The sequence below is a fragment of the Pinus tabuliformis genome, chromosome J (assembly GCF_031772625.1).
Source record: "Pinus tabuliformis cultivar Carrire ecotype Pingquan chromosome J, CPIR1, whole genome shotgun sequence".
NCBI lineage: Eukaryota > Viridiplantae > Streptophyta > Pinopsida > Pinales > Pinaceae > Pinus > Pinus tabuliformis.
Window position 1 is genome coordinate 616118638 of NC_142295.1, and position 16289 is coordinate 616134926.

General features: G+C 37.7%; 1 protein-coding gene across 1 annotated transcript in view; it reads right to left on the reverse strand.

Moving 5' to 3' along the window:
- The window catches only part of LOC149228458 (uncharacterized), a 412049-nt gene that overhangs the window by 359605 nt on the left and 36155 nt on the right, over positions 1-16289 (reverse strand). The window contains exon 2 of the mRNA XM_089380786.1: positions 15408-15480. Coding sequence (XP_089236912.1) covers positions 15408-15480 — 73 coding nt within the window. The remainder of the gene's footprint in view (positions 1-15407; positions 15481-16289) is intronic.

Below are 16289 nucleotides of genomic sequence, written 5' to 3' on the forward strand. Positions count from 1 at the left end.
CAATTTGCTAGTAATCCCTCCATGATGTGGGCTACATCTCCCCATCTACCCTGAAAGACCTGAGTGGTCTGACTCCTCACATGCCAATGGGAATGACACTATTGTGTCTATCCTCAATAGCTCCAGTGTCCAATATACCAATGAGAGAGCACCGTCTCCATGTAATGCCCTGTCCGGTGGTCTATCGATGCCACCTCCTCCTACCAGCTCTTGCCATAGTAGGCTAATCACCCTATGACTCCATGCACAATCAATATGCCAAGACAACTCATGAAATTGGTCTGCTCCCCTGTCAAACCATCTTGTCACTAGTGTTGTCCCGGGCTCTGATGGAGATCTGAAAATGTGTGTGCGCCCAAACATCGGATCCATCACACAGCTACTACCGTCACCTAACAACTCTATGATGTGATGGGAAATGCCACCTAGATCCCAACAACAGTCTGGCCCTCGAGTCCCTATGGTTATCCATGGCCTCTGCTGAAATGTGGCCATGGATGTATCCAACCACCTAGCCTGCTCCATCAGGTACCAGCTTAGTACCTCTTGCCACCCAATCCCAAAGGAGGGATCAAATGTACAATCCCCTTGTGGAAGAAACAAGCCCTCCAAGCTGATGCAATGTCATACTCAGCTCATGTCGCTTAGTCCTGCTAACCTGACCATCCCCTAGGGTATGTCTAGACAATGCTACCTCCCTCAATCCAATGCATAAGGGTGGGCTAATAACGTTGTAGATCTCGTCAATGTGCCTCTGAAATGAACTGTGTTGAAATCCCAACATGTGGTCTCTATGCTGCCCCTCATCAATGGCTAGCCCAAAGGATGGTTGCACATCCTCCTCCATCATGGACTCAACATGAGCCTCCAACTGCTCCTCCATAGACAATCCAACACGCAAGACGTGCCCGCCAATCGGCTGCAGGTGGCAGTCAGTTGGTAACTCTAGCATAGATCTAAATGCCTCTGTACCTGTCGGCTCCTCATCAACGGTAGAGATGTCTCCCGGCACCTCATCAACCTTTGGTGCGCTACTATCACTTGAGTACTCAGTCACAACCCCGAATACCTCATCAATGGATACCTCAACAACGGATGGCACCTCCTCAATGGTGGACACCTTTGTGTCTCTTGGCACCTCGTCAATGGAAGGCCATGTGGGTGTGTGCTCTACTCTCTCCCCCAAGGTGTCAGCCAGAGCTATCAAAGGAATCTCCAACAAGGGTGACTCCTGCATCACACTGGACACATTGACATGCTCCTCACGCTCTAGTGTGCCCAAAAAACCTCCTCCTTAGGCTCTTGATATCTAAATCCAGATCTCCACCAACAAAGGGCCCCTTGGTCTCACCCTCTAATTGTCCCTGTCCTGTCTACTCCTTTTGAGGAGATCTAATGCCCTGATTCTATCGACTTTCCCCACACAATGTAGATGGTTGCACCCCCACAACCTGCGCACCACTAATGTCTCTGCTGTAAGGATGAGAATGGATTTGGTCCAACACCTTCCTCAACTGGGCCAATCTCTCATCATTCCAATGGATTCCACCCCAGAATTCTTGCATACTAAATCTTCTTTGAGCCATAAGTTGTTTATGGTTTAACCCGTCACTGTGCATACATGCTCAAATCTTCCATGATCTAGATGGCTACCCCACAGCTAGCCAAGATCATGGCTCTGATACCATTGTAATGATCCTAAACAAGAATGTAAGTGATATACAAAGCATGCAAACAATCCAGCAATCAAAAAAACGAAATATACATTAAGCACCCATGGAAACACTGGAAATAGAGAGTTGTTAAGCCATTTTATTACTTCTTCAGGAGCAAAATAGAATGGTGCACCTGGGCTTGTCTCAATCGACAAGCTTGACAAAACCAAGGTGAGAAAATGTTGAATTGAAGGCTGCTACAACTATTGCACCAAACTGAACTGCGCTGCCCCAGAAAACTTCGAAGGGCTGGAAACACTACTTCTACTCAGAAAATTATGAGATTTCAGATCCTTTCTCCTTGGCCTAAACCCAGAAAAACCCACGAAGGAATTGGCAAAATGTTGACCTCAGTATTTTGGCCCTAATTCCCCGTAGCTCCTCTAGCTGCTGGTTGAGTTGGGACCCCTGTTTGACCTTAGATCTGCCCAGAAAATTCTATAAAATCAAGAGCATGATCCTTGCCCAAAACCCAAAAAAACCCAGAAATGGTTTCCCTTGGTTCCAACCTTCAAAAATTGACCTTTCATAGCTTGGCCCTCCTCAAATTTCGAATTATGTTGTTGTGACTGATCTTGTCAATCTCTGCTCTCCCAACTCCAACAATCCTCATCAAATGACCCTCCAAGTGATCTCCTACTTCTCCCGACCAGCTCCAACTCTACAATTCCTTCTTCCAACTCCCACATGACCCTAGTGGTGGCTCTCTGCGCAGGCCCCGGGTAACTGTAAATCGAACTACTGGGATCCTGGCTCTGTTGGCTCCAAAACTCACAAGAAAGGCTGACCCTTTGTTTCTCTCCCAATCCTCTAACTGTCCCGGCAAATGTTTGATCACCGATAGCTCCAAACTCCTGCGTATTCTCCAGCTAGCCAAAAATACGCACTCCTTGTTGTGGTTGAATGGTAGTGTTGTACACACTCCTGGAACTCCTGAAATACTTGGAACTGCCTCTCTAGGGCGAGCACGGATGGTTCCCCGAAGTAGAGTTTAAATCTCCCGCTTGAGAGATTCATGGCTAAATAGTCGGTTGACTCAGCTAAACAGTAGAACGAACAGTCAAGTAATTTTGATTGCAAGGTGTAAGAATGAATCCAAATGAGAGCTCTCTCCTCCTTTTATCTTTGTGGGCCTTCCTTGCCTCATGTGGGCCCCTCCATCCAGCACTTCGAATTCCCTCTAAACCATTTGAATGGCCTAGTTCGAATTCCCACCTGGGTGGCCCCCACCTTCCACTAGCAACTAAATTAAGTCGAATTTCCTCCTAAGTCCCTAAGTCGAAAATATTGGGTTCTTTCCCTTAGCCAAAATTGTGCAAAAATTTGTGGAAACACCCTGTTACAATGTGTTTGAAAAGGGACATGACATCTAGGTGAATCCTTCCCCTCAATTATTTTAAAGCTTGTCACAAACGTAAGATGTAGAGAGAAGTGTTGGGGAAGGAGGCTAAGGCCTCATTAATGCTACCTACCCAGGACTTCTAACCACCCAAGTGCCTCTGTTCCTATAAGGGATTGTCCAAAAGAGAACTGCAATGTCACCTGTGTTAACTATGAATGAGGGTCTAGACTTTTCAAATTAGATGAAGAAAGTGGTCCTATCTTTTGTTCAGCCAAGCTCATGCTTGGAGGTAAATTTTAGAGATGCACTTCTAACTTAGAATGAAGGTGCAATATATGAGTGATTTCAACGAGATTATCAATATATTAAATGCTTCAACAAGATTAGATTACTTGAAACAAGATGCTCGCAATGATATTTCTCAATACAAGATGACAAGAGCAATTAATAAAGCACTTCAGAGAAGAGATTATCCCAATGAAACAAGATTAGCAATTCCAATTATCCAAGATGCTTATTAGAGTTGACGTGATCACCTCAAAGTCCATGAACTTGGGTGTTTCCCAAGGGTTGAATCACCTGAACATCTCTGTACACTTGAAAGATAGATTATCAGTTTCAAAGGGGTTTGATTCACACAAATACACTAGAGATTTAGAGATACTTGCTAGATCTACCAGGTTTGATTTACTCTAGCCCAATACCTAAATCAAGATAAATGTGCCAATAGATAATCCAACCACTGGTAATGAAACAATAATCTTCAATGCTAAGCACACTTAGAGCATTAAAATTTATTCAACACATACCATGAATCATTAAGCGAGAGACGCCTTGAACTGAAACCACAAAGAATTTTTATTAAAAATATTTCAGTAGAGCTTAGCTCAGTACAAAAGATTTTCAATCCAGTTCCACATACAATGAAGAGCTTGAAAGCCTCCTTATATAGAAAATGAGAGGGACTAACCCCTCCAAGTGGAAATAACGGCTAGTTGCATCAATCCATGGCTTGATCCTTGTGGAAAAAATTTGATCCCTTGATTAGCTGGCACAAATCTCCAAAAAAATCGATCTTCCTTGTTCATTGTGTTGGAGGGTCAAAGTTTGACTTTTGAACCATTGGATGACTTTCAAAAAATAGATTTATGGTTACTTGTGCAAAACACTCAATTGCTTGGTCCAAAAATTTTGATTTGTTCAGATCTTTGGCCCAAATGAATTTTTGCACTGGTCCTTCCTGCCTTGGAAATGAGGCTTTTATTTTTTCACTTGAATATTTTCCTTTGAAAATAGCCTCAAATAATTTTTGATGAATTTTCCACTTGGAGGGTAATTAATTTTTCCCTTCATTTTATTTTTGACAATTTCTGGCTAATTTTTATTTTTATTTTTGTCAAAAATTTAATTATTAGACTCGAGGGGATTAAATATTTTTCCACCCTCTAAGTGTATCTAAAAATAATATTTTGGTAATGGTGTTCTAATTATGAGGAACCATTCACCAAAAATATTCCTAGATAACACTTTTACATCAAGATATTACAAATTCAACCCTTAGAAGGGGAAATACACATAGACACAGACTCTTAAGACTCAACCAAATTTTGTGACTCAAGACACATGATCTAGTATGAGAAAAATACATAGACTCGATTAACACTAGGACTCACCTAAGACCTTGTCAATGAGCTCCACCCTAGCTTTGGGGTATATTTGGGAGAAAAACTCTACCAATTATCCGTGTTTACAAACACAGATAATTTGGTGAGGTTAAAAAACTCCCTAGAGTGAAACCCTTTGAGAAGAATCATAGGCTTACCTAGGTGTTGTTACATGGCTTAATAATCATACTAGAATCATTTTTAAGTTACAAAGCAGCATTTGGGATTACAATGATGCTATTGACTCAAAACTTTTATTCCACTGCTATATACCCTGCTTCTTGGATTGTTGACATATACCTGGTCAAAAGTACCTAACACAAATAGAGGGAGATTGATCCCCAAAATTAGGAAATCGTCCTATTGGGGTTCAATAGGTTGGAAAAAGTTAAAACAATGGATGGGAGGAAAATAGTAGAGCGAAGATATCTGCCTATTTTGTATTTTCCATTAGCATTCCCACATATAGTATCATTGACTTGGTATTTGTGTAATACATTTTGAATTTGATGACATAAAATAACTTAATGAGAAAACTACATTTTATGGTTTTGACTTCTAAACTTATATTTTATGAGATATATGTATTGAATATTCTAATTTTTTGTGTGTTTGATCATCATTGACATAGTAACAAGTTGTAATCATCAATAACAAAACATTGATTACACCTTGTTACTATGTCAATGATGATCAAACACACAAAAAATTAGAATATCCAATACACATATCTCATAAAATAGAAGTTTAGAAGTCAAAACCACAAATTGTAGTTTTCTCATTAAGTCATTTTATGTCATCAAATTCAAAATGTATTACACAAATACCAAGTCAATGATACTATAGGTGGGAATGCTAATGGAAAATACAAAATAGGTAAATACTAGAACCATAGATGGAAGAATTTCATAGCTCATCACTATCAGTAGTCTTCCTCCATGTCAAAATCATCAAAATCACCACCACTGGCACTACTCTCTCCTCCATCCTCCTCCTTCTCATCCTCCTCTATTTCCAATCCAAGATTTGCATCTACTAGTGTGGAGGATGACCCCTCAAGAAGATCACCATCATCAAAACTTAAAAGTGACCAACTTTGGCATTGGTTCATTAAGATCCAAGTTGGCTTATGCCAAATCAACACTATCTACACCCATTCCATTGAGAAACACGTCCTACATTTTGTTTTCATCATAAAAAATCATTTTTTAAGAGTCATTACAAGTCTTTTTCATGCATTGGTGTCAGACACATTAGGACACGTCTAGGGCACATATTTGACAAATGTCTTGTTTTAGGACGTGCGCCAAGCACATGTCCTAAGGTGTCTGGAGTCAAATACACAAGATATGGACATAGGGCCCTTAGGGGATGTGTCACATTACTTAGTCAACAGCCAATCCATCCAAAATGATGTCACTAAGAGACCCAAATCAATTTATAAATGGAATACATTAAAAATCATTCAAGGAATGAAAGGGTCCAATGAGTCAATTCTATGTCAAATCAATTTTGCCTCCAAGAATTGGTTACATACTCCGACATTGTGTGGGACATGAAACGCAATGGGCATAAGCATGGGAATTAACATCATCCAACATAACACACATATAAAAATCTATTTTCCCAAGCAATTAACAAATCATATAATTATATGGCTACATGGGTTGTCAACACTCAAAAGCTTAGACTGCTTGAACACATAAACAATAAACAGAATACAACACTTTAATACTAACAATTTGATCAAGCCAAGTGACTCTATGTGAGAGAGAGAATGTTGTATCGTGGTTTTCATACTAAACACACACAAAACCACAAAATTGAAGTACTTAAACGATAAGAAACTCACAATAAACACAAATATTTACACTAGAAACCCGAATTGAAAAACCAGCATTCAGTGGGGAGTTTTATTATGCCCAAGAAATTGTTACAAAGGCGAGCTCCACTCTCTTATATAGAGACATAATGTATTTGGACTCACTAACAATAATTGCAAAAGGCTTTGCTTCAAGGAAAACCTTCTATCTCTGAGCAAATTTCTTCTCCCAAGTCCTTCATACTTATGCAGCTTCCCTTCTCCTTAATTTCCCCTCCAACTCCCTTCTTCTCCTCTTCATCGTCAATTGATTCTAGCAACATTCTTTTTGATAGGGCTACTTGGAAGGCCAACAACTATTAAGATGAGTCACTTCATCTTCCCATTGCTTTGGCTCTTGGACAATTTTGTTCAAACTTTACAAAAACTAGGTTTTCATTACAAAGAAAAAAGAAAGAGAGAGAGAGGGAGACTTCTTTTTTTTAATTTGGATCCAATTTGGATCACTAATGCATGTGTATTAAGTTGCTTGCAATGTTTTTCAAGGTAGTAACAATTGACACTATTTATATCTATGTGCAATCCTATGAGTAGAATTGCTCAATCGCGGATGACATATTTGAATTCTAGAATTCTCCTATCATGATAATGTTTCACATGAAAGACAAATTTGTTCGCAACACTAATGCCAAGTTAAAATGCATATACCCTCCCCTCATATCAGTTATCTTTTGTTGTCCACTCATTGCATAGCAGGATAGAGTTCAACTACTTTAGTTGTCAGATTGTGTTGCATAAAAATCTCCACACTAATGATTTAATTAAGAATGTTCAATGAGAAAAGCTTGGAATGCATAGCACTGTGTTTTGAATGAGTTACAAGAAAAGGAATCTCCACACTATTCATTTAATTAAGAATGTTCAATAAGAAAAGTTTGGAATGCATAGCATTGTGTTTTGAATGAGTCACAAGAAAATGAACCTACCCTATCTCAAATCCTTGAAGAATTTCAAAGATGCCCTGATTGGTTTCCAAGAAGAGTTATTGATGGTGATGCAGTCTTCTTTATTGATGATGAATGGGAACATCCATTCCTTGGAGAATTAAAAGAAAAACACAAAATTTAGAAATTCCACCTCTTTTCTAGAGATCTCCTCGATCTTAAACCTATGGATTTTCAGCCTTCGGACTATTTTATGATAAAACAACAATAACAACGAACAATATTTCACTTCTTAACAACCCTAATCAGCAAGGCAATCCAAGAGGAAAATTATCAAGTGTGTGCCAACAAGTTTCAACCCTCTAGGAGCCCCAAGGGTTAGCTCAATTGGTCGAGTCCCTATCGTTAAAGCACCATTGTTGTTGAGAGGTCACGAGTTCAATTCTCTCGACGCCCTTGGGGATAGGCTCTGTGGTTGAGTCAGCAAGAAGTGATACCTTCAGGTGAATCTGCCTGGTACAAATATTTTTTGGACATAGCGATCACCAATATCCAAGGTACATGAACCACAAAAGCAAAAAAAATCAACCCCCTAGGGCAATCTTATCCTGCACAAACCAAATCTGAAATATACTTTACAACATTAGTAAATCTGCCTTAACTTCTTCAAGATCAATGTTAAAACTCTTAAAAATTTCAAACATGTAAAATCAGTAAGACATACAAATGCTAGAAATGACAAAACTATGAAGAAATAAATAGTTGAAAATCAAATCTACAATAAGACAATTTTGGACAGATGAAAACTTCATCTAACATATACATACACACACACACACACACATATATATAGATGATGTTCATGTACATACCATAGCCTCATTACAAGGCTACTACAATCTTCTAGTTCTAGCTCTACAAAACCCTAGCTAGGAAAAGACAAGAAAACCCTAGTCAACACCAAGGAGTTTGAACAAGCATCACACCTACAAGTCCAAGACATCTCCTCTTCTCCACTCCTCAGCAAGTACAACTTAGGGTTCAATGTCTCCAAAGGATGAAACCCTAACCTTAGTATTCAAGATGCTCCCAAAAAAACCAATCGAAGACAAGAGAGAGAGAGAGACAAGAGTGCTCTTCTCACATCTCTAACACAAGATGATGAAGTGATAATGATTCATAAAAGGACATTCTCCTTCCTTTATATATATGAGAGATAAGGGTGATCAACAATGTATATGTGAGCTTAAACCCCTACAAGCAACCTACAAGGCCACAATGTTGCTCACACATGAAGTGCTATACTCCAAGGGTATAATCCCAAGATCCAAGGTGATGTCATACACAAGCAAGGATCCAATGCAAGGGCACTCCACACAATGTATCCAATGCTCCTCCTCCAAGCTTCCAAGGACTCCAATGCTCTTCCTAAGCCATGTGCCCCACTAGGTTCACTCCCCCCAAATGACCAAATGAACATTGTCACAATCCAAGTGTCCCCAAGTCAACTCTATACCTCCATGCAAGCATCCAAGCTACCCCATGTTGTATAGGGCTCAATGCCCTCCTTCAAAATGCCAAACACTACCATCCTCTAAAGCAAGCAACCAATCTACATGTGACCAACATCAAGACTATCCCTACTTGTCTAAAGATCTCCAATGCTCCAAGGAAGAATATCATGAAAGCATCCAACTAAGGTCAAGCAACCACTAAGTAAACCACCTCCAATTTGAAAATCCATCACAGACCATCCAAGGGCTAATCATATACCATGCATCCCAAATCTCATGAACCACCCCTAAACATGGTGTAAACACTTTCTTAGTAACCCTAAAAGATATCAAAAAGATTGCAAGGACATTTTGAGAACTATTTTATTTTAATGTTGAAATATGGATTGTAGTAGTATGAAGAGTTATAAGAAAATGACCTTTTGTGATAAACATAAAGTACTTGAACAACAAAATATTATGATAACTTAATGAGAGGATATGGTTATTAAATGAAGATGTTAATGGTTATCTAGGAGAGTCAAAACCACATAATTATTATTAATTCAAAGAAAGAAAATGGGATAAGGGTCGATACATAAATGTACATGTGTTTAAACCCTTAGGTGGTGGGCCCTTTCCATCCAATGACGCATACCCTTGCTCAGCCATGAATCTTTAAGTCTTATGTCTCACATTGATTATCTGATTTCATCAAAACCCTGGCGGCTTTCAATCATCTAGAGATATAAAAAAAGGAAGCTATAATAAAGATCCTTGATGGAAACTTGATGATATTCTTGCAAAAGAAGATGCTAGAGCCATAAGAGATTCAACACATATAGTGAAAATTTCAATGAAACCCTAATTCTACAACAATGACAAGAAGGAAGAATATATTTACAATAAGCCTGCGCAAAATCACCATAGAGTCACATTTATCATCCAAGAGAAATTCCTTCCAATCACAATATCCTCTCCAAGACATTTTGATCATTCAACGCTCTATACAGAGCAAGAGAAAAGAGACTCCTAGAGTGCACTCTCCAAATGCATGAGTGTGTTACAAAGATCCTTCACTAAATTCACTTTCCTTTATTTATATGAGAGAAACCAAGTTGATTTAGCTTTTAAATTGATAAAAATCCCTAAAATAATAAAAATATATTATTACAAGTTATATACATCACAAGCCAGCCTCAAAGATAGTTATCTCAAAGAGAAAACATAACAATAAGACACTTTTCAACCCACAAATGTGAGCAAAAAGGCTTACAAGGGTGATGTCATCCTCTAAAAGTGCATATCTCCATCAAAATATGCCATCGATGAGTAAAAAAATGTTGCTCTTCACAAAAAGCCACATCTCATCAAAAGGTGTCTAATCATCAAGCAATGGCTCCCTCAACAAGACGTCATCATGAATCAAGCCCAAGTCATGAAGCCCAGCCACATGAAGAGGATGTCATAAGGCTAGGACATGAAGTCATCATCTAGATAAGTATACCATCCCCTCCAACGGGTTCAAGTCATCATCAAATCAGCTCAGAAACATGGCAACATCCATTAAGAAGGATCGATGCTATCCTGGGGACACCCTGTCATCTCTAAGGTACATCAACTCTCTAGGTAACATCCTAGCTCAAATCTGCAACATTTCAAGCTTTCAAGGGAGAAGAGAGTGACATCAATAGTGTTGCATACATCCTAAGGTCAATGTTCCTCAAAAGGTAGTCAACGTCCTGGGTCTGGTATCCAATGTGATATGTTCATCAAATAGGGGAGGACATCCTCTCTAAAGTGCTAAAGAAGCAACATGCAATCCCGCAAGGGATGGCAGTTGTACCTTGGAGCAAGACTTTGAAACATATGGAACAAAGTGAGATCATAATAATAGATGCAAGAACCATAAGAGTATAAGAGTGGGCCACATCTAATGTAAAAGGCATCAAAGTACTTCACACAAGCGTCATCTTCAAATGTCTTCCTAGCTTGTGATATGTAAACAAGTTACCATGCTTACATATGGGAGGATTATGAAAAGGCCCTATTAGTTGCTTCCAACCCTAAGATGAATAGTTTTGAGGCCAACCAATCAATTAGTAGGTGTAAGTGGTTAGTGACATGGTAGGGTTTTACTTCATAGAGGATGCCATAGCCATTGAACAAGGCTCTTCCTTAGCACCTAACCTAAGGAGATAAGTCTGTAGTATATGCATTTTTCGTTAAAGTGTAATTACATATATAATAGTAACATTGTCTACTAAAGCATAATTACATATATAATAGCAACATTGTCTGTTAAAGCATAATTACATCTCCACAGATTGTGGACCTCTGCCTTACCATGTTCATATGATTGATCCACCACCGATCCATGTTCGCTGCCCTCCTCGGTAATCATTTAGTCGTTTTGCTATTTTCTACTCCCCCCATCCATCTACATTCCCTAACTTCCCAGCAATACCAGCACCATTCCAGCCACCATACTATAGGAGATGAGATCCGAGGTAGGGAGGTAGGTGAATAGGTAGCATTAGTAATGAATGCTTCCCTTACTTAAGTAAACATCCCAAATTCCATCATCCTTGAGCTTTATGATGTGAAGAGGCAGCAATCATGGGACCTGAGTTATTCCTCAACCTGTTTTTACCATCCCTCTTGTGCACCTTTTTCTTCATCAATTTTCTTTTTCTTTTGCAAATTTATCTTGGATTACGAGCTTGATTCATTATTGACCCTTTAAAGATGAAGTGTTTCACTCTAAGTTGCACTGGAACGGATACGGATACGGGGTTTGAAACAGATAAGGAAATTTTTCAAAAAATCAAGATACGATACGGCAAGGAAACAACATATATATATATATAGATATAGATATAGATATATTTCATAATGCCATTCATCTTTTAGAATCTAGAATCTATATCTAAAAATGCATAATAATCGTCATGAATTCAGCATAAACATTGTCATCATCATTAGTGATTATTATAACATTCAATATATTATCATCATCATTAGTAGTGTAATCAGAAATGCTACAGTCTTTGTGCTTTCGGGTCTGACTCCTTCAAAGAACGTGTCATGCATGGCAGATGATATCTATCTTCCTTGCATGGCAATTAAAAGACCCATGCGATCAGTGGGATATTCCATCAAGGCCTATTTGAACATATCAATCTTCTCAATGTCAGCTTGGTCTCTTGACTATATGCAGGCAAAAGATTGGCTAGAGAAGATTTGTTATATTGGAGGGATTTATGAAATCAAGGGAAAAATCAATGACAATTAACAAAACCTTAACCAAACTGAAAATTAATCGCTCAAATAAATCTCTTTATGAAGACATTCATCAAACCATTTTGTTTGCATTTTTGAACATCTATCTTTTTCTTAGTAAGAATCCTTGATAAATATATGGAGTGCCATTGTTTCTAAAGATTTAGAAGAGACGTTATGAGACTGTGTTTATAGTGAGTTTATTTGCAAATCAAATTTCTTCATTTTTATTATTTATTTATGGCTATACAAATTTTCACGCTTTTTAACATTTCAAAGGTGGATTTCGATCACTATTTTCGTGAAACAGATCCAAAAAAATTAAATCCCTAGGAAACATATCCAATTCCAAATCTGAAGTTTCCGATTTTTTGAAACGGCACAAAAACGTTTTTAAAGTGTTTCGAACAAGAATCGTATCCGTTTCCGGCAAACTTCAGGCATTTCCAGTAACTTAGATTTCACTGCTCATCGAAACTGGGATAATCAAAGTTCCATTTATTTAGATGGCTAATGTGTTAGACAAGAACTAAGTGAGGAATTATGAGGGGGGTATAGCTCAATTTACGCTTTTGTCCACGCACTTTCATTTATCCCCTCCAATATTTTTCTTTTTGACATATGCTTTTTATTTTCTTTCTTCTACATCAATCTCTTACAGCAAAGATTGGGCCCCTACTCAAGGATGCGGAAAACAGGGAACCAATACTGGTGACAGATAGCAATCAACCCAAAGGTGGGGCGTGAATATAAGGGAGAGAAGAAAAGTGTTAAGTATGGATTACCATGGACACACAACATCAATCAGTGCCGCCTATTTGTTCCCCTCCTACATAAGCGAAAGAAAGGTGCCTCAAGGACGGTTACATTGAACTAGGGGCAAGAGATACACAACAAGGTGAAGCAAGGGAACAAGAATACTATCAAAAGTGGTCAATCACCCAATTCAACCTGTGATCCATACTAGAATGCCCTTAAACATTAAATGAAAGCACTTGAAAACAAAAATGGTTAATGTACCTTACAAAAAATGACCCACCTTCATCTAACTAGTAAACTAGATGAAATAAAGCATTCACTGGAACATGATGGAGAGCCTGTGAGGCTAGCTATCTGTGGATCCTCATAGGACTATTGGTTGGCAAGCTGAACAAATATGAGAATTTTCTCCTAGGGGTTACCCACTTGGGTGGGTAACACCCAAAACTCCGTTAAATTAGCATTTCATTCTATATCCTTTTGATCTAACCAAACAGACATTGTAACAGCGGGATGGCTCACACAAAAGTTCATCTACTGGGGTGAAAAATAACGCTTTTCATGAAAGATTTATTTTTCTCCATATCTGATTTTAGTGTTAATTCTGTACTTGCTGCAATTCTAACCTTAATCCACTAGGGCAGGTTCCTTACAAACAAATGGATTGGTCCTCTCAAACAAAACCATCACCATTTGAGGCTTTATTCCTTTCAGAATTTTTTTGTTGTAGGTGCATATGGTTAGACAAACATCCCATCCACTAAGAAGCCTAAACAGCTATGATACTTGTTGCATTGGTTTTGAACTAAGCTACATTTATATCTGATAAATAAAGACATTTTCTGGTCTACCTCTATCTTCCAATTTATGCTTATTCTTGATTTAATGATTTTACTTGTATAAGATACATAATAAGTGATATACAGAAATAAAAATGATTGAATTTCTCTCACAATTTATTTCCCTTGCATTCTCTGTTTAATGCAGATTTTGGTTTACTGTCTGTTTTCCTAGATGTCTATTATTTTTTACCTGTCTTTTATTTCTGTTGTACATGATTATGAATACAAAAAAGCTCATACATGCAAAACTAGACACATTACTCTAATTTCTTTCAGTTATGGTGTTTAAATTAGTTGCAGATTTGATTTATTTGATGAATACTAACATTTTTAACACTAAGATCTTAAAAAAACATAAAAGGAATAGTCAGAGGGTCAGTACACCTTACGGCCAGAAAGACTCCGCTAGCATTCATTAACAAATTAACCTCCCTTTTGATTTAACTAGGCTATAAACTTGGCTACCATTCTGACTTCTCTGGACTTTGCTTGCCTAGCCAGCAAGTGTGTTTACATGTTGGTGTGAAAACTCTGTAGTTTTCCTCATCAACGCATTCCTTGCATTCTATTTCATCAGTTTATAAATCAAATTGTTGACATCGCTAGCTAATGAGAAACACATTTTCCCGTGCTTCGCTATACACACATGAAGGAAATCATTTCTTTGACATCCATAGCCGTGATGAGATTTAGGAGGCTCAGCTCAGTACTGTATTACCAATTAACAAATACAGTAAAGACTCAATAGAAGCTTCAAATCAAACAAAATTTACTTGGGAGATAAATAGAGACCTGAAAATGGAGGATAGTGACAAAAGTCACAACTACTTGTGAAAAGTTGAAAACACCCTTCGAAATTTCCCATTCCTATGATAAATATATACTTGTAGCTTTAAGTAAAAACGATTGTCCACAACACTTCATTGATTTCCAAGACAAAAAAAAAAAAGCATCATTGATTATCTAGGTTTCCTCCCACAAATGTGTATTACATATATACTTCTTGATGGAACAGAATTAATGTTTAGGCAACCTCAAACCTCCATACAAGTATTTTAATCCATAATGCTCATGAGAATGCTTCGGATAACATTTTGCACCTAAAATGAATGTTTTACTTGGGCATCAACTTTTATAAACCCTAATATATTACCTTCTAAGCGAAAAAAGTATTTGTAGATACGCTTTGCATAAATGTTTCCAAACAGACTTCTAAATTATCCAAGAATTTATACACGTTATCACTAAAATTGTTCATGATAACAATATAAGCAAAATTACAATAAGTATATATCTTCTTATAGAAAGAATATGTTGTGCCGTCATTCATAGATACCAAATTCTTGTGGAATCTTATTCTACCTTTTGGAGTCTAACGTATTTTTCTTACATTTCTGATAAATGCAAACGCAGGATGTTCAATAAAATTGATCCAGATTACAATAAAATATAGTTGAAGGTAATGCAAAGTACAACCAGTTTCAATTAATGCTAACAGGAAGAAATTGCCTGGGATAATAAGAATTAATACTAAGAAAATTCACCTTGTGCTTAGGTGGAAGCCTTGCATAAGATCTCTCCCATCTTCTAACATCTGCTTCTGCTGCATCTGAGTAACTAAATAAAACAAAAATTACATCAAATGCAATGCTTAATTTGAACACCAATGAGAAAAAAATATATAGGAATAACAAAGGATGGATTCTAGAAATATCAAGTAGATGATCATCGATAAAAGAATGAAGTCATGTCCATAATATCCTCAAGTAAATCATTGGAAGTGTAAGAGATAGCTCAAATCAAATACATGAAATAGAACACAACAAAATAATGGACTCACTAAGCTAGTCCGGAACGTTGGTTTTTTCCAAAAAACTGAAAACAGGTCTTTCCACAAATTCTTTAAAACAAAATAATATTTTTCATTAATAGCAGAACCAACTTGTATATCAAATCCCATCGGTTAAATATCAACTTAAGTAACAATGCAAAGCATGCATGGCAATATGGTCTTGCCCCGATCAGTGCTAGAGTTGTCAATCATATTTGTCAATTATATTGTCCTAAAAGATCTTACATGAGCTTAGCCAAGTAAGGTCCCAATCTTACCTCCTAACTAAAAGGTCAACCCTACAATAGTGCAGTAAGGCCTAAAAGTATTAAATCAATACTAAAAGTGTTGAAATGATGGTGTAACCTTCCCATACATCCATGGCTGACATCCATTTGTGACCATTATTATTGTGTATTAGTGTGTTTCTAGGGTTTGGCTTAAAGCTGACCTAGTCAATACTCATTTATTATATTCCTAGGTGTTTAAGACCAACCTAGTCATTAGTAGACCCATAACCCCCTCTTGGGGAGGACGCCCTACCTCTTGAGCTGTGTATGAATACCCACCCAAGACTCATCAGTAATATCATATT